This window comes from Ciconia boyciana, chromosome 1 (assembly GCF_034638445.1).
Source record: "Ciconia boyciana chromosome 1, ASM3463844v1, whole genome shotgun sequence".
NCBI lineage: Eukaryota > Metazoa > Chordata > Aves > Ciconiiformes > Ciconiidae > Ciconia > Ciconia boyciana.
In genome coordinates, this window is record NC_132934.1 from 28,144,964 (window position 1) to 28,165,194 (window position 20,231).

A 20,231-nucleotide genomic window follows, 5' to 3' on the forward strand; every position below is an offset into this window, starting at 1 on the left:
CAAACTTAGTAGATGAAACATTTAGTTCATGTAAATCAAGACAGATCTACCAAACCCGGCAGAGACTGGTGCTATCCAAACTAGGAGAGAAGAGCTGCCTCGTGGCAAGGCCACGGACCTGTTACTGAACCTGTTTTCTCACCTATGTGGGAGAGTTAAAATCTCCTCTTCACCTGAATGGCTCCAGGAAATCGTGCGAGCCTTTCTTCCCACCCCACCAGGGATGGTCCTTCAGCATGAACTTAAAGCAAAGTGTTAAACCTCTGTCTAATTGCTGTCCTGAAACTAAAGCTCTTTCTTGAACGCTACCCCAAACACGCATGAAGATTAATTAGAGGTTTGTCAATCTGCTAAAGAATAGAGCTGTTTATGGTTTGTTATATAATAATTTGGGGTGGCGTAGAGCCCTCATCGAACGGGCGAGACGGCACCTCCACCCTCCGGCCGCCAGAGCCAGCGGTGCGTTACCCTTGGCACAGCAGCCGGTATTCTTTTGTGCCCTGCTCCGCCTGGGTCAGGCTGCCCCAGCACCTGCGCTCACCAGCCAGCTTCCCTCTCCCCAGGAGGAGAAGGCGGACGGCTTCAGGCATAGGAATACGACTTGGGAAACTGCCGCATACGTATTTTATCGGTATATTCTGCTCCTCGTGGCCAGCAAACATCCCCACTGTGCTTCAATGAGGTGTAAATAGCCTCAAGATTTCTAGTATAACTGAGGCAGATTTTCCTTGCCTTTTTTTTTCCTTGTAGCCAATAATCCTACAGATGAGCTCCTTTTAGGAAGAGACACAAGACATTTCTGTTCTTCAGGTGCTTTAGATGATTACTTTGTTTTGCAACAATTTAATTTACAAAACCTTACTGAACTCAACCTACTCTTTAGTCAATTAGTAGGTTTATAATAACACTTCTATAGTTAACCTTAACAGAAGTCAGATCAAACACAACAAAACAGTGTCTCACCCTCTGCCCTGAACTTATTGAAAAGGAAATGTTTTCTAACACAGCAGCTCCTCCTTCACCGTATTTGGCCTTAAGGTCCTTCACAGTCATTTGGCCCCCAGATGGCCAGTTCTTCTCTTCCTTCGCATGCCTGTTTTCAATTACAAGGGCATCTGAAAGCTGGTTATTCTTCTGTGGCTTAATGTTTTTCATCTCTTCTGTTGGCATGTCAATGAATTTAAATATTCGTCCGACAGACCGCATCTAGGAATCAAAACAAACAGTATTCTAACTGTAATTAATACTTAGCTATCAAAACAAATGGAATCAAATTATTCCTAATTCCTAACCAGAACAGTGAGTCTCTTTTCTGTGAAAGTTGTACCATGATATAATTTTCAAAGGTAGGATACTTCTTGTATAGAGCTCTAGATTCTATTGCTGTTGTACTACTGACATTGGTCCAACATGTGATTCTACTTGCTTCCTTTTTAAATGGACACAATAGATCTTTCTACCTTTAAATATGTATTTTGAAAACTGTAGATGACCTGTATTTATGAAAACAAAGTATGATCATGAAAACAATCTTGGAGTCTTCAACTCCTTCCTCCTGTAGGGGGTTGCCCAACCCAAAAACTGAAGTTCCTTGAATAATGATTGATCTCCAAAGATCAGCAGACTGTGTGGAATGTGAAAGATGTAAAGCAGTAGCAACAAGTAAAGGGGAACAATCATCAGACGTTAACGTCTGAGTATTTATGAGAAATTATCTATAGTTCTTACCAAAAAATTAGTACGAAGTTCCATGATAATTAATTTTGTATCTGTAATGATATATATTAAGTGAAATAATCAAGTCCTGTAGTTCATGAACTTCAGACAGAAGTTGCTAGTAGCAGTCTTGGTGAATTTTCAAAGGAGCATGGGACGAGAAGGGATCCTCTTTCTCTTTTTTTTTTTTTTAAATGGGTCAAGGGTCAATTAAAAAATAGTTAATTCATCTCCTTCACTAGAACTTTATCGCTCAGGTGGTCAGAAAACGTATTTTTAAGTCTATGGACCAGTTTGTTCTTGTAAAGTAATTAGTCTTAAATTCTAAATCAGTCTTTTTCCTAGCTGCTTTCCCCATTAGTTTATGGAGGGCTACCTTAGATCCAGTCACCCTTTGTTCTCCAGGACTAAAGAAAATCCAGGTTTAAGCCTCTTTCTTAACATATGTTCTCTTTCTCCAAATATCCCAGTTCAAATTAATCTTTCTTGTCTGACCGGAATGTACATAGCATTTTGGGTGGTGTTTCACAAAGACATTGTACAAAGGCGTTGATACTTTCCTTTCTATGTTAGGAATATCTCGATTAACACATGCTATGATCATATGCTCTTTCTTCACAGTCACATCTTATAGTCACCCTCTGATCAAGCAGTGGTCAGCCAAGCTTTCCTCCATCTTAGCCATTTCTAACAAAGGAGATCCTTAGTTACAACAGAGGTTATTCTTAGCAGTCCCTAAATTCAAGCCTGCACTTTGGCTACTGAAATCTATTTTATATCAGCCATTTGAGGTCACCTAATACCTTTCAGCTCCCAGCATCCTTCATGCTAACATTGCCTTTCAGCTTTGTGCCTTTGGCAGATTTCTTCAATACAATTTTTTTTTCTTTGTTGAGAGCATTAAAAAAAGATTAAAACAAGCTCAGTCACAAATCTAATCTTTGTTGAGTAGCCTCCCTACAGCTTAATACTTACAGCTTAATGCCATTTCCTTTCTGTCCAACTCATTAACTAGTTTACAGTTCGTGTAATAATCCTGATCTCCTTAATTTATATGATTTCTGAAACAGAGCCACAGCCAGTGCTTTCCCGAAGACAAATGAGATCTACTACATTACTTTTGTCTGGAAAATAAATCATCAAACACAGTTATCAGGTTAGTCTGATGCAACCCTAATGTCAGCAAACCTGAGTGAAGTTATTCTGTAAGCACTGCATCTTTGATTACTTCTTCAAATTAGTTTCTAAAGACTGCTGCCATCAGACTAACAAACTGATGGTGGCATCAGTGACTTCCATTTCTCCTTCTTAACCCAAAGTGACAGTTTTTATTCTATCACCTGCCACCACCAGTGCCAGCTTGGTAGATTCATTTAAAGTGGCCGCTACCAGATCTCCAACTTCTCAGCCAGTTCTTCCTGAACCCTAGGATGGGACGTCTGGTCCCACCTGGTCTGCCTGTGTGGAGTGGCATTGTTCCAGCCTGATTTCACATGTTTAACTGAAATGCCCAACTGCAGAACCCCCCCAACTGCAGAATCAAGTTTAGTTGAAGACTCTGATTTTAGATGGACCAAGTCATGGGTGGTGTATGTGTCCCTCTATGGACTATACAGGAAATTTAGGGAGACCAGGATTCTAATTTAGGAGCTTCAGTTACGTGCCTACAGCTAGGCTGGCTTTTGCATACAATTTCCACCTCAGATACTGTAAATCCCATTTCTACCTTCTTCCCTTTCAACTCCCCAAATTAAACACTGTCCTTTCACTGAAAACTGAGATCAAGTATTCATGCAGAATTTCAGCCGTTTGCAAGTCTAACTTTGATTTTTCAAGTCTCTCTTCTCTACCTGCTTCTTGACCTCCAATGCATAGCTTGTTTTGGTTAATTAATCCATTCTGTGGAGGCTGTCATTTCTAATATACTTTTGGAGAATGTTGTTCATCCTGGTAGTCCTAGAATCTTTAAAATTTCCTACTGTTTTTCTCCTGCTATGCAGGAAAAAAATTTCAGCCCCTCACTTGAAGAAGATGTGACCTTAGTCTACATTCAGATCCCTGAGCACCTTAGTCCAACTAACTTAATCAACTAGATTCCTCATTTTACCAAAATTTGACCTTTGTAAACAACAAGAGTAAACAATAAGATAGTGTCAATTCTTATTGGTCAGATATTATTTAGCAAAATAAATAAATAAACAGATAGATATTTTCATAGCTACTGCGTCCAGGAGTATCTGGGCCTTATTATTAGCATTTGTTCTCTAATCTGTATTCCCAGTAATATATGTCTCTTCAGTGGCATTATGGAAAACCCTTTGTACATCTTTGACCTTATTAAACTGCTTTTGTAATTCCTTCTGCAAAGTGATTCTACTTGATATATTACCACTCCTTCCTCCTTTTAGATCCAGATTGAAATAGTTAGGTAGATTTTCCATTTGGAAGCAAATGTATATATAATGCAAGAAAATACTGGCGTAATTGCTTATATCTCAGTATCTTGAAACACAACTGTGACGGAAGTTTTGAAAAGCATGTTAACACCCAAGCCTATCAATTACAATTTCCATCTCAACCCCTCTGCAAGATGGAGAGGCATGGTCATCATCATGTTGATATATGAATGTCGTCTCATTTGGTGATACAAACAGGAAGACCTTGGATCAAACTGACAATTTTCTTCCTATCTGACTGTCTTCAGTAAATGCCCACAATGAGCACCATGCATTTATTTTAATCAGTGTTTGATGGTACATTTGTTTTCAGAAATCTTATCTTTTTAGAAATATTGCCGCTTCAGAAATGAAGGTCTTTCTTGGCTTCATCAGGACTGTGAACTTTTGTACAGACAGGGATACCCTATAATTGTCCAAGAGAGCCTACCATTATACACTAGCTAAAATTATGAAGCCAGGTGGACAAAGAGCCTTTCCTTACAACAGAAAATTTCATCTCTGTCCCAGGTCCCCTGACAGATTTATCAGTCACATCACATATGCAGATATTTTAGACAGCTTAATACTTTAAATCAACTCAGAAGGATGCTTTCCTGGTTCTGTAATTTGCATTATGATTTAGATCTGGGCAGAATGTAGCATAAATGTCAGTAACATTTCACAAAGATATCCATTCTTCCTTTCACAGGTAGAAATCTTCTGTCATTCATAATGACAGGTATAGTGTAGGTGACAGCAAGTTTCTTATCCATTTTTCCCATCAGCAATGTGCCTGCTATATTCACATTCTCTAACTAATGCTTTAGAATAAAGGATGATATTTACTACTTTCATCTAAAAATGTCTGGAGCATAATACGCTATTTTTAGCCTTGCCTAATTGTATTTTACTGAGATTTTAATAACATTGCAAATTCTTTAATTTACTTTCTCATTAATATCACTTAAACTCTTCTTAATGTTGAAAGAGAATTCATAATATAATTATGTAATGTATATTTCCAGAAAGTTGAAGAAGTAATTCTTTTACAAGTAATCTAATACAATTAATTTCATCAGGCCCTATGTTCTCTTCTGCTAGAAAGAGAGCAATTACCTTCTCCAGACCAGACACACATAGTATTCAACAGCCATGTTGCAAGACACCACCTCCTCAAAAACATGCTGTCTGGAAAGCGCAGTGTGCAACTGAGAGGTCCTATGAGAGGTTGGTCCAATGGCTCATGTTGTAAAAAAGCCCTGTGCATTAAGTCACTGCAAAAACTGGGTCAATGCAGGCAGACCATACGGTTCTACTGAGGTTTCACATCTTCTGCTATTACATTTTGGGTGCACTTATAGGACACATACTCCTCTTCCAAACTGCAAAAATGAAATATGTCGTTCATGTCAAACTTGTACTGATTTTTTTTGCTCCTTCTCACACTGCTTTGCAGGCAGAAAAGGAAATGTTCTAGCAGATTTTTCTTCATTCTGTTCCCTTCCAGATGACCAACACCTCACTTTGAGAATTGTCATTCTGGTGCAGATTTTACAGTCAAGTATTTAGTCTGTTTAAACTTTGGCAATTAACAGTGTTCTCAGGTTTTCTGCTGATGGTAGTAAAAAGCATGTTAAGATCATGTCCTAGTTAAAAAAAATACCAATTGAAAAGGTGAAATAGCATGGGAAAACAAAAGCATGAAAACCGGCTGTAAAAGCACCATTATTTTTCACAGTCCTAATTTTTTCTTTGGTCCTCTTCTCTACCATGTACTACTTCAATTCTTCAGCATCCCTGATGTACAGGGTGGGGCATCGTGAGGTTTACCAAGTGTGGTTTCATATCTCTTTGGGGGATTCTTTTTATATCTCCTTACATAAGTAATCTTGTCAACGGTAAAAGCATGGCATTTTCTCTTTCCCTGATAAAAGGAATTGTCCTTCCCAGTTATAGCACTGCTACTGCAGGACACACACCAGCGAAGGAGGAGGTTGTAAAGCATTAAAACAGTCCACTGGGACTAGCCAATGCTTATCTGTGAAAGCAACACTTACTGGAAAACTTATTTTCTATTTCCTTATGAAGGAAAAAAATATAAAATACTACAACTCTGCCTGGAGGGACAAGAAAAAGAAAAGAAAAAGAGTGAAAACCAGCTAAAGGGATATTAGCAGAAACGATCAAAGTGAAAAGATAAATCTAGCCTAACTGGTAGCTTTAAATGAAACAATGGATAGCTGTCAGAGTGACCACATATGTTTTTTAAAAAAACAAACCAAAACAAAACAGAGCAGATAAAGTATCAGGGCTATAGAGAATGAAATGCCAAAACCATTATGGGGTATTAAAAGACAATGGGGATTTTTCAGTTAAAGCCAACCAGTTCAACAGAAATTGCTTCAAAGAATATCTGTGTATGTAGAAACAAAATTTGACCTAGAAACTCAGATTTCTTCGGTATGTATGACAGTATCACAGAAAGCTCAAGAAGGAGATTGTGTGGAATAAAGTCAAATTTGCCCCCTACCCATCTGTTTGGCCAATATTTCTTCTGGTACATTTTTCCTTCTTCATGTGATCCTGCTTCCCTATTTGCCTCCCTTCCTGTCCTTTTGCTTGCATTTATTTCACTGATGTTCCATACCTTGCGTATCTTGTGAAACAACTCGGCACAAGCTTAATCTTATGTACTAATTGCAGCAGCTGTGCCTTCAGACATAGGCTTCAACCACTTGCAGAAAACTCCCGCTTATCTGACAACCAAAGACTGCCACCTGCAAATGTGCTATACACTCAGGCATGCTTGTGTGCAGGCTTGTAAGCACGGATGTCACAGCTGCTCAAGGAAGGGCAAGAGTGATGTCATCTAGAGCGGTGCGTGCATATCTGTAACTGGAGACCCATGGAGATGTGTCAATTCTAGCCAATCTCGTCCTGTGGGGAGCTTCAAAATACCCCTTGAGAGAAAAATAGACTATAACCAAATAGAATACTAAGTCAGGCACACATGCAAGCCTTTGCAGGACATCTGTAGCCAAATAATTGTAAGTCTTTAAAGAGGCAAGTGCTAAAGGTATAGAATACAAAGAGTGGGAAATAAAACACCTGCATCACCCAGTGAAGCAGTTTCATTGTCTTGAAACCATGAAGCTATTCTTATTTGCTTGTGCACAGAAGCAGCTTTTGAGTGGCAGGAAAACCATGCTGCCAGCAATATCTGTTAGTCATCCGGGATACCTAAAATTCCATGGGATGGGGGTGGGGAGCTATTAATTGCCGAAAGAAGTCCAGAGGATCCACCTGTAAACTGATGCACCTTAGAAAGGCTGTCATTAATATAATATAACCGGTGCTCCAGTACAGTAGTTTGTCTTAATATAGAGAAAAGTACTCACAAACGTCTAAAGCAACTTGAGAATTTCTTTCCAGGGGAAAGGGAGTTACTTCCTTATTGCTACTAATAGATGACATTTTAACATCAATATATTTTAAAAAGGGGAAGTCCTTCTTTGTTAAAACACTAGTGTGTCCAGCACCATCTGAATCCTACAGTAAGACTTTCTGTTGCTCTTGTGAAACACCTTCAGTTTTTATTAAGCCGTATAATACATGCACATGATTCTTATATAGATTGTTATACTTAAAATGATCACATTATGCCTTACAGGGCTGAGATGGAGTTTACAAATGAGAGCTAACAGAACGTTGTTGTAGCTGTCGTGCCTTACCAAAGGCATGTTTTACTTCATTATCAGTCACACCACTGCTGTTCAGCGTGTCTTGCAGTTACGGCAAGAAGCCCTTTCACAAAGTGCCTGCCCTTCAAGACAGGCTGTTCTAACAAGCAAAGAAAGAGTCAGACTAAAATAATTGATGGATAGGGAAAAAATGTTTCCCTGAATGGCAGTCAGCTTTGTGGACCATGGCCAGTCACACGCATAAACAATAAATTAGATGCAAGTGGTTAATTCACAGTTTTGGGGCTCTTAAGAATTTCCTTCAGGATGAGGCTGGTTGAATCACTTATTTAAAAAAAAATATGTCTAAGTGGCAAATATTCCTTCACTGTCACCGTCTGCCCCAATTTTTTTTGTTTTAAACAACAACTCATTTCAGCTAATCAGGATTTAATGGTCTCCAAGATCTGCTGTAAAAGCTGCTTGTTTTCCAATACTGAAACGGTTGGCTTGAGAAGTTAATTTAGGGTTCAGAGAGGGTATGACTGGATGTGGGAGATTAATTTTTCTCAGAAATTTTTTTTGGTTTGTAAGACTACTGTATTTTATTACAAGAATTCTGTCTAAAATAAATCCAATAATGCCTGAAGTGTAAACAGAGAAGTAACTATTAAATTTAAAAGTAACATCTAAAACTTTCATACATTTAAGCTAAGGTATGATGAAAACTGCAAGAACAAACATATTATTTTATGAGTTTCCTGTCTGCTTCTCATATCTCAACAAATAGGTGATGATGAGTTAACCTTGTGAAATACCCTGTTTTAAAGCCAATCCTAACTAATGGACTAACTACACAAATTAAAAGGGTAAACAGGTACGACTCCAAAGACTTATCTCAGAGGTTATTTTACACAAAACCAGAAAAAGACCGCCAGGGAAGTCTAGGACAGATTTTTAAATCACTATTGATTTTGTGTGGAAGGAGCTCAAAAACATCCATCGTGATCTGCTGTGCAAAGCCCTTAAGTAGACTGAGTAAGGTATATTATATACCTTGGTATATATATATACCTTGGTATATATTATATACCTTGGTATATATTATATACCTTGGTATACCTTGGTATATACCTTGGTAAGGTATATAATCATAACAAAACAACTCCAAGCCTTTTTGAAGTTTTTCCATCACTGCTACATCTGCAATCTGAATCCTCAAATGCGATTATTTACTGTTGCCTGTTCTAGTTCAGGAAAATTTTTGATCATAAAAAAACTCAGTTTGTGCTGTGCCAAAGCTGGTAGGTTGCTATGAAAGGTATGAGAGGAACTTTTCTGACACATCTGCCTAATATCCAACTCTGAAAAGAACTCACTGAACACCCATAATCAACAAAATAAGGCAATTCCTCAAAAGAAAGCACAGCACAGTGCATGTTATGCTTACCAAACTATCCACATCTATGCTTGAGTTTACTGCCCACTGCAAGGTTCCCATGATGTTCATAGCTAAAGTAAGAATAATGCCAACGCTACCTGGTCCATCACCTGCAGAGAGAAAAACACATTCAATTTATATGCAACTGAAGAGCCAATAGAAATCAGAACATTAGCATGTGTATCTTAAAATACATATTCACATTCTCTCCTCTTTTTATTTCATGGAGAAAACATGGATTTGTTAATTACACAAAGGACTGAGAGCTTAATCATCAGTTAAACACCTGGCTTTGGCACTGAATTCACTAGAAACCCTGATCTTTGTTTGGCAGAAGATGAAAACATTAAATCTTGATACTTAAGCTGTGAACAGAATCAGTCCTCTGCAATCTTGATTTCAGTTTCCTTTTTCCAACACATATGAGTTTGTGAAATGACTCTTATCTGACTAAAACACCACAGCTAACAACTTTAAAATTCAAAATAGTTGCACTGGTTTACATTCTAATTTCTTGGACAAATAGAGGACATGTTCTCCTTACTGTTCCACAAAGATGCAGATATAAATTATTTTGCTTTAATTGTCTGCTCTAACGAGCATGGGATTTTCCAAGGATTTTCCTTTATGAGTTCATACAACACAATATAAGCATTTAAACTACCCCACTGTTGATTTTTAATCTCTCTATGTGTTAAATGGAATTAATAATTTAAGCTAAATGCCTTTCTGTGATTTCTCCATTTCTTCTATGGCCTTCTTCAACAAACTTCCTCCTGTTTTGCTTATAGACATCTCGTTATCAAAGTAATTATAGAAGTAAACAATAAAAACAAAATATTCCTCCTGAAAGCTGACAGGTTAAGAAAAGGAATTTAGTGTAGCTCCAAGGACCTATTACCTGTAACAGTAAAGTTTACAATGGTGGCAAGATGACAAATTTTCACATTTTTAAAAAGTGTTTCTAACCTCTTTTCTCAAATAAAATATCCAGAAAAACAATAACACAAGGAACAGTTAGTTCTCCTAAAAAATGCCAAACTACTAAGCACATAAAATAAAAAATGAGAAGAGCAGCAGAGGATATTGTTTCCCTATGAATTTTAGGGGAATTAAAAGTTTCCTTTGCAACAAAAGTACTGTAGGTGCATATTTTCGTACAGAAGTATTTGTGTGGTTGGATTTTTTTTTTCCTATGAATCAGGAGAGTTCCTTATACAAGAAATAGAGGATAGCATTTCATACACAGTACAATATTCGATAAAATGTACACTTTTATATAACTCCTTTTCAACACTGAAGTATGATCAAATGAAATTTGGATATTATTATAACCAAAAACCTCCTTCACAAAATCAGCAAATTCTTGTTCATCAGCAACCGCAGGATTGAAACTGCATCCAGATCCTGCACAAAAAGTTCAGTGTAAAACTTGGGAGAGAGAGAATAATGCCTGAGAATCAAAATCAAAAAACATACGTAACAAAAACATAGTGAATTTAAAACTGTATTGGAAGTAATCTGTAGCTAAACCTGCTGCGTTTTTCCACAGAACTGAATTATTCCAACATTTTGGGGATGTTCACCTCCTATTCTCTGCTTGATGGAGACTGGCTACTCCTGGCCAGCCACGGGCAGCTTTCCAAATACAAGTTAACATAGTAACGTATAGAGTGATTCTTATTTGTGTACTGGGTTCACTAGGAGTGGCGAGCCCTTTTTAAGGGGATTTTGAATGGACTTTGCAAAACTTCACATTGGAAAATGGGTCAGTGGGTTGGGAATTAGAGAACTGGATGACTATTTCTGCTATTGGTGTGGTTTTAAAAGATCATTAAAACTTTGCATATCTTAACCATTTGCAAATGAGAGGAACATTAACATCTATTTAATAAAAAACTTTGAGCTATACAAATGATAATCAACATCCAAGCTTTTCAGTACACTAACATGGTTACATTAATGTGGTTTAAAACACACGGTAGTACATTTACAGCAATGACAGGAAAGAAAAGGGAAGTTCTGTCCCTTCAGATATTATTTTCATATTAATCCCTTTAATGAGTCCTCTACAACATTGGATTGCACATAATGATGGTGTAATTTCTATTTTAATTAAACTGTTTACTATTATGACATACTTAAATTAGTGACTCCAATGTATGCTAAATTTTGCAATGGTTTATTCCCATCAGAATTTTCTAAAGCTGAGCTGTTAAACAGAAGCAGAAGACTTCCATTTCAGTACTCCAAGAAAGTTACGTACCTGTAGTTATGATAGAGATGAATGCCACAGCAACAAAAAAGACAACAAAAATCATTTCTATCCTCATCTGGAACCAGCGAAGCGTTGACAGGTAGAGGAACCAGTTTGCCGTGTGTAGGTTCAGGGCTTTGTGAAATAAGGTCTCAAAATATGGCTGCCGCCCAAAAGCTCTCAGTGTCCACAGCCCTTTTAAGCTTGTAATAAGATGGGTGAATATTGGACTCCGAGCTGTAAAGTGTTTAAATTAGAAACATCATAAACATTCATAAACAAATACCTTTGATATAACGCAAATACACAGCCCTATGCTCTAACTCACAGCAATGTAACTATTGTTAGTGTTTAATTTACATATGTTGTTGGAGTACATGACTGAAGTAATCCTAGCACAGGATATACAACAACAGTCTTTGTATGAATGGGTTGAAATTCCATTCCGTGTATTGCCAGGAAGGGATCATGTTAATTCTTCATAGTTAGCATACTACTTGGGGAAGCTCCTGGCCTGCTGTAAGATGCCACAAGAGAAAGGCGGCTCCTCCCCAGCCAAAATGAATTCCTGCAATTCTGATAACTCCACCAAGTGAAGTTTTTTTAACACAGACAGAGTACTTTAATGCTCTGGATTCCACTGTACAGACATGGTAATTTTAAGCAGATCTTGCATTACATAAAAAGTGGTGAGCCAATGCTGGATCCCTGTGAACATCAAATAAATTTAGATTTAGATCTGAGGAACTTCAGAATTACACTTCGGTAAAAGGGAAGATGATCATCAGTGTTTACTATTCAGGACTGGTTTGCTGAGGATCTGCCAGTTTGTTGTAAAGCCAGACCACAGTGCCTGATCTGCAAACCCACACTTCAGAATGAGGTTTTCCATTTTATTGGGAATGTGTTAGTCTCTTAATGGGGGGAGAGGAAGGAAATTTAATCAAATAACTTATTCAGAAATAAGAATTCTTTGCAATCAAGATATATCCATTCTAAATTTTTTTATAAAGAAACAAACTCATAGGGCACATACCAAGTCTGACCACAATTTTTCAAGTTATGTTTACTCTCAAGAAAACTATATGTCAGGACTTTATTTGTTTTCAGCTGCAGTGGTGATAAAGCCCAGCTTTAAAAAGATCTTCTCCATTGCTCTTTGGCAGCAGAGCACTCAGTATTGGCTGGATCAGTAACAGCATTGGCTTTAAGGAGGTATGTGTTCTGCTCCCAGAGACAATGGCATCTTGCAAGAGAAAAGGCAAAGAAGAGGTGAAAGGGTGAATCACTTCTCAATTGATTTGTGGTGGATTTAGAAGTCTACCAATTTTGCTGCTCCTACCTTCAGATTCCAGTTGTTTCAGCTGCTGAGAAGTGTGGAGGAAGTATGCCCTTAACACAATAAAGGCTGCTATCACAGGCACTGATGCCAGGAAGATGTAGGGTTGTAATATTGAGACTACTGTTATAGCGCCAATCACAATCAGTATTAACTGTAGAATGAAAGAAAAATACTATTGATATAGTAAACTTATCATTTTATAGACTAGAGATTGGTGATGAATCTCCTTCCCATGGCAACTACGTATTGTTTCAACAAACATAAAGTGCTAACCTAAGTAGGATTTGCAGCTGAGAACAAACCTCCATGAAAAGATCATGAATAACTGAGACCAGATCCATAACCTGTTGGAATCTTTTCTAACAGATGGAAGAAGTGTTTTCTGTAGTACAACCAGTATTGCAGGCTTCTAAATTATGAAGTCACACAAAACCAATGGCAGCTAGGCACTCACTCTCCAGTTAAAATTGTAAGAATGACACTTGCACTATCTGCAGCTACCTCCCAAACCTAACAGTGTTGTCACTGTCTTGTCTGGACTAGGTGTGCCAGACTGTAAGGAGCTGAGTGCTAGTCTCCTGCAGGTTCTGGACCAAGCAGTTTTTCTGAGGGTCAGGAAAAGTGGAAAGTCACACATCATCGCTTGCTCAAGGGACTGTAACTCACATATGAAACTAGCACTACTCCTCGTCCTGATCAGAAGACAGGAAATAAGTCATAAGAGGACTTGTGGTATAAAAAATTAGCAGTTTCAGGAGAAAAAAAGATGTTTTAAGGTGACAGGTGACTCAAAAGGAACAAAATAATTCCAGAGTTAATCCATTTAATCCACCAGAGACTACTACCGTTCTCATAAGACCTCATCCTCAGTAACTCCAGACAGATTTAGTTAAATCAGGCCTTGGTCATTACTCTAGAAGCACCTTAAGCACTTAGGCTGTTTTTGTCTCATACTTAAATCTAATGAAAATCAAGTATATCAGCGTACACAGAATAGCAAAGCTCTGCTTTGTATCAGGGTGTTACCTTTCACACTAAACAACTACTTCAAACTGCAAACTTATCAGCCTAAAGCAACTGCAAACTGCAAATTTGGACAAAATGATGAACATCGCATTGAAACATCACTGCAAATGACCAATAAGCAATTAAATAAATGGAAAGCAAAACTAATTTCACATTAGGAAGAAACCTGCAGTTGGTGCTTTTGCTACTACATACACATAAATTCAAGGAAGGATTTAAATTCCCAGCACTCCAAGTCAGAGGCCTTTCACGAACAGGTGAGCGTGCTCCAGGTTTCCTACCCTTTGTTTTCATCAGAAATCCGAGCAATGCAATAGCAGTGTCAAAGTTTATGAAAAAAAATTACTGTAGCAGCTGAACTAGTTAAAGATTTCTTTCACTGTTTTCCTCCTTTCTCTTAAAAGAATGGTGATGCATGTGGATTATGCTTGTGCAGGCTGTATAGCACTGGTCTGTAGCAATGCAAGAATGGATTTGTGTTTACTCATTATTTCAAACTGCAGAATTTAGTACCTCTTGTATCTCTAATTGTTAACAAGCAAATGAGCTGTTCAATTGATATTGAGCCAAGTTATACAGCTCTCACATTACTTGAGATTACACAGTCACACAGTGACTGTTTTAATTCCTGTTTCCATCATTTACTCAAATTTTGCAAAGGCCACCATGATGCCATATTGTTCTCACTGCTGGTCCAACAGTTATTTCACTAAAATGTTGAATATGAAAAGTTGTGTTATCTCATAAACTCCGAACACAAAATAAGTGTAAAGTCAAACAGAAGATGACACCTCCTCTAAAAAGGCAGTAGCAAAAATCAACATACAAGCCAGCTACATTGGCATATGCTCAGGGAATGGTAGCAGAGGGCTCATGCAGCCCAGTTAAGAGCCACAATGCTGCACTGCAGTGACCCCAGGTGCTGAGCTTTCAGGCCTGGGACATCTCCCCGGATGGGGAGACACATTCCAGTGCTTCCTCTGTGTCACCAGTTTGGAAAACACAGCTGGTGGTGGAGACAGCAATTCAGCAAGGGTTCAGGGTGGCAATGACTGCAGCAGCAAATTTGCTTTACCAATGGGGTTTATCATTTAGGGAAAACCAGTCATGACCATAGGTATAAACGTCCTATGAGTTCACTATGACCTTTTGAGTGGGACTATATTAAACCCTAAGGATGAGCACGTCACATGAAGGATCTCCAAAAAATGATGACCCCACTGTAAGCACTGGTAGAAGACTGAGGTGGATGTTAAAACTAGTGGCAATGCTGCTGCCATCATTAGCTGCCTACAATTCATACCCAAGGTGTATGCAAGCAGGTCAGATGGCTGTCAGAGAAAACATCACAGTTGCTATCTCTTGTCATTGATGTAAAGGTTAATACCACTTCTTCTTCTATGGACACTGGGTATATTCCAGTGACTGGAGAGTAACACTGACCTCTTTCATCCTGAAGCCTCATTCATCCTGGATGAAAAACCCTGCTCCCTAAAAGGGAAGATCCCCTATATGTCTAATACCTATAAAAGTCCTAAGAAAAACTATGTCATGATACCTACAGCTGCAACAGAGAAGGAGGCAGTGTCCCTAAACAAGGAGTTAGCTGGAGTCATCTACCAGCTCTTTCTCATAGAAGAGGGAATAAGAACCAGCTCTAAAATTTTGTGTCAAATTCTTGGGAAAAGCTCAGAAGTCAGAGAACATAAACTGAAGGCTAGCAGAAACCAGGTCTCCATGTCCACAAGACTCGGATTTAGGCATCCCAGTACATTTAGAAGCTAACCTTTTCTGTAGATCTCTGCACCTGGGAAGGAATAACCACATTCACCAGTACAGGCTGAGGCTGACTGACTGGGAAGCAGCTTTGCAGAGAAGGCCTTGGGGGTCCTGGTAGACCATGAGGCATCAATACACGCCTGCAGCAAGGGAGGCCAACAAGGGCAGCATTGTCAGAAGATCAAGGAAGGTGATCCTCCCCCTCTTTTCAGCACCAGTGAGACTGTATCTGGAGTGGGCTCTCCAGTACAAGAGAGATACAGGCATACTGGAGTGAGCCCAGTGAAAGGTCTTGAAGACGACAAGGGGACTGCAGCATCTCACATACAAGGAGAGGCTGATACAGCTGGGATTGTTTAGTCTTAAGAGAAGGCTTAGGGGGATCTTATCATTTGGTATACGTATCTGATGGTATTTATTATGTTTATATAAATTATAAATTTGTATATATATAGAAATAATTTGTATAAATTACATCTATGTTTAAAAGTTATATTCTATTTATATAAATCCCAATAGGTATTTGGTGCAGAGCGAATAAGCCTGAGCAAGATTATTCTCAGTGGCACCCAGTGGGAAGATAAGAGGCAATGGGCACAAGTTGAAATGCACAAAATTCCATTTAAACATAAGAAAAAGCATTTTTATTGTGAGGATGGTCAAACACTGGAACAGATTGCTCAGACAAGTTGTGGAGTCTCCACCCTTGGAGATCTCAAAAATCCAACATGGCCCTGAGCAACCTGCTCTAGCTGACCCTGCTTTGAGCAGAGGGGTTGGAGAGGTCCCAGGCCCTAGGTCCAGAGGTCCAACTTCAACCATTCTGTGACTCTGCAATAATCAGCACAGAAGGAGAAAGTCATATGTATAATTTCTCTGTATCTTTCAGAGGAATCTGACTTTGTTTGTAGAAGAGTCTATGGAAGTCTGAAGCTGCTAAACAAGTCTGAATCTATGGAGGATCAGAAGAAATGTCTTATGAAGGGATTACTGGTAAAAAGCATTCAAGACAGTGGGTAGGTTCAATGATCTTCACTAGAAGAACCTGGAAAGACTGGGCAGCTTATCAGGCATATCCAGGAGCCTCTGCAGTTGAGACTGAGGAGACAGAGGTGAACCTATGGGACATTAGAGTATAGGTTAGCCTCTGAAAGGCATCAGAACAGAAAAGCGAAATCTAGGGATTTTCCTTATCTTTGAAAACATGAAAAACTAGTCAGTTTCTTGTAGAGAGTTTGAAACGTAGAGACCGACTAACTAAAATAATTTTGGAATAACATCCCTATGGCAGATCCAAAATATCAGAAACAAAATGGCACACCAGAAAAGACAGTAATGAATCCTGATCACACCAAAGATGACACTAATGCTTCAGAGGAGGTCTCAATATCCATGTTTACTCATTCAGCGAATCTTCATGACATCAGCAGGACATGAAGTAGAGCTGTAATGTCCTTGAACCTCTTCATGTGGAGCTGCAATGGCCTCTCTAAAGTCATGAGCCAAAGTTATCAATTACTGACAAAGATATAGGGAAAGGGACCCGGTTTTGATCAGACCGTCATGTTGGTAGGGATTGTAACGCAGAGCAAACTCACAGATGAAGACAGACAACCTGTGCAGCAGAGTGTTTGAGTGGATTAAGTTGGGCCTGCATATCTCCTAAATAAAGGTAGAGAGGACAGGAGGACCGGGGAAGCTTTTGCTTTTATTTTTTAAATGTTCTAGGAACCGGCTCTATCTGAGGAAAAGCTGGTGTTGCAGCATTAGTGGTGGGACACTAATGAGGGGTGCTGGGATCCACACAGAGCCACAAAGTCCCAGAATAGGCAGGATGGGGAGCAAACAAAGGCATCCTACTTGAGAAACACTGGCACTGCCTCTATCTCTGTGTTTCTTCAATGTTCTTTTCAGTGTCGGTGAATTGGAAGGTCATTCAAAACTCAAGATTTTGCAATGAATGGAGTTTCCCAGGAGGTATGCTGGAAACAAGCCGTTCCATCCAAAAAATAAAAATTTTGCAATTCTACAACTCTTAGAGATGTAAAATTCCTCCACGGAGTAGAGTCATCTAACGCTCTCATCCATCACAAATAGTTATCCAGTGCCTGACAGACTCAGCTTAAATCCCAGAGACTCAGGGGAAGCCACAAAGATGTGAAAGATAAAAGACAAAATTAGGCAGTCAAACTTGTGAAGGGGAAAAAAAAAAGAAAAAAAAGAGCAGAACTGCCCAACTGAGAGTTGAAAGCACACCATCATGGGTCAAACTACCCAATAAGGCAGGCCTGGAAGAGTTTCCACAGAAGATGAAAGAACAGAAAAACCAAGAATATAGTCAACAAAAGAGAAGAAGGAAATTAAGGGTGATGCTAGCAACCGGGGAACAGAAGAGGCTAAGGAGGTAAAGTCATGAAAATGACTGAATGCAATCAAAGGATAGCATGAAAAAAATATTAATCTTGAGCCAAGATAACTGAAAGAAACTAAGGAATGCCCTTTACACCTTTGAGGTTGAATATAAGCAGCAGCAGGGATACTTGTACTGCAGGGCAAAAATGTTTCTGAGCCTGAGTACTAAAAGTGGTTTGCACAAACAGTGGAGGTACCCCTAGAGGCAAGTACTCAAAAAAGAAGCAATGAACTTGCTTACAAGATAAGCAGCTATGTAAACAGATATACAGACTGAAAAGAAGGAAGAGGGATTTAATTCCAGTTGTTAGTTCTTCTTCTTAATATTATTTCTTTTGCATGATGTACAACTGAAACTTTACAGTGCTATAAGACAGCAAAATTTAGAACTTTTATTCTACAAACCTGAATGAAGTCAAATACTGTAAGTGGAAGTAAGTCATCCAGTACTGCCGTATCTTTTGAGAATCTGTTAAGCATACCACCTATGGATTAAGAAAAAAAAAGAAAAAAAGTGTTAAACATTTTAACACCTCAAAAATCCTACATTTATTACTTTAACAAAAAGTACAACTTTTTCTGAATACAAAATATTAAGGGTAAGCACAAGATTTTTTCTAGTACAAGCAATTCCATTACAGTTTAATGGAGCTACAGCTTCTTTCCCCAGGAAGGAATTTGGCTCCACAACTTCTGTTTCAGCTCTTGGAATCTCAGAAAAAAAAACAGGAAAATGTAATAAAAAAAAGAAACATAATTAAACAGGACAGAAACAGAGGCACAAAACATAAGGTCTGTACCCCTTATGCAGCAGGCTCTGCTGATACACAGATAATTTGCACATCAACATTTGTTTCAGTCTGTACACCAGTTTCTTAGCTTCTGAGCAGAATTACTGTATTAATCACCAGGTAACAGCAGAATTAAGAATATAATGGGAAAATGAAGGAGAAACCCTATGTTGTATTGTCATTTACCAGTCCCTCCTGTAATCTAGTGTGCACCAGTAAGAAGGGTATGGGATAGGAATTTCATGTACAACGGGAGATGGAACTTGTTGCACCAGTTATATAGCGAACTCTGTATCAACTCCAGAGCCAAATGTGAATACACATACCGTTATTCACAGACTGATGTTTTATGCCATTTTAGTAGGACTGCTCATGAAATAAAGCACTATTTATCGTCCACACCTGATTCCTTGACACTCACTACATAGCTGACTATACCTTTTCTATTGCAGTTTTAGACAAAGTGTATTAATTAGAAGTTATTCTGGTTTTATTGCCTCAAACAGTTAACAGTTAATTTTCTCCAACTTACAAGGTGATATTTCAGAATCGGAATTTACAACTGAAATATGTCACACAAAGTGCAATCAAGGTTCATTAAAAGATTCACAAATTACTTTATGGGGCAAACTTTTAACATTCAGCTTGACTGAAAATGTAAATGGAAAGCAACAGCATCCTTTAACAGAATGAAAACTGTTTAATTGAAATGAAACCCATACATGAGTCAATCAGTTCCCATCTCAGTTACCTGCTTTCCAAGAGTTGAATGTTGACATAGGTGCATGAAGAACTGCATGCACCATCTTTTGATGAAGAGTTTTAGACACTGTTATAAGCGTATGCACCAGGGGCAAACCTCTGAAGATTCCCATGGCCAGCAGGGTATCTGCCACTCCCACGTAGATAAAAATGATGTAGTAGGTGCTAGTGTCAGTGACAATCACAGGAGGGTTGTCAGAGGTACTGTTTTCTGATTGTGTTGCATTTGCTTTCAAAGTTGGCCTGTATGATGAAAATTAAAAATAAACGCATTACTGGAAATCATGTTTTTTTCTCTTTTATTTTCTTTACTAAACAAATAATACTGCAATATTCATTTGTTGTAAAACTATGTTAATGGTTAGTTACATACACTTCCAGTTATTTTTAAAATTGTCCTGTATGTATGAAACATAAATTATGAACCAATCCATGTTCCACTAAGGCAAAGTTACTCTGTGTGTGTTCAGAGGTCAATAAATGGCTTATTCACCTCCTCAGATACGTTTGGTGATTCAGGCACCTATCAGCATTTGTAGTAATTTCTGAAATTATTTGCAATTGTGCAATGAAAGGTTTTTACCAAG

General features: G+C 38.4%; 1 protein-coding gene across 1 annotated transcript in view; it reads right to left on the reverse strand.

The window, feature by feature from the left end:
- Window positions 1-20,231, reverse strand: part of CFTR (CF transmembrane conductance regulator) — a 92,765-nt gene that overhangs the window by 16,640 nt on the left and 55,894 nt on the right. The window contains exons 17-22 of the mRNA XM_072871591.1: window positions 19,634-19,887; window positions 18,497-18,576; window positions 12,875-13,025; window positions 11,542-11,769; window positions 9,285-9,385; window positions 964-1,206 (exon numbers count right to left, since the gene is read on the reverse strand). Of these exons, the coding sequence (XP_072727692.1) occupies window positions 964-1,206; window positions 9,285-9,385; window positions 11,542-11,769; window positions 12,875-13,025; window positions 18,497-18,576; window positions 19,634-19,887 (1,057 nt within the window). The remainder of the gene's footprint in view (window positions 1-963; window positions 1,207-9,284; window positions 9,386-11,541; window positions 11,770-12,874; window positions 13,026-18,496; window positions 18,577-19,633; window positions 19,888-20,231) is intronic.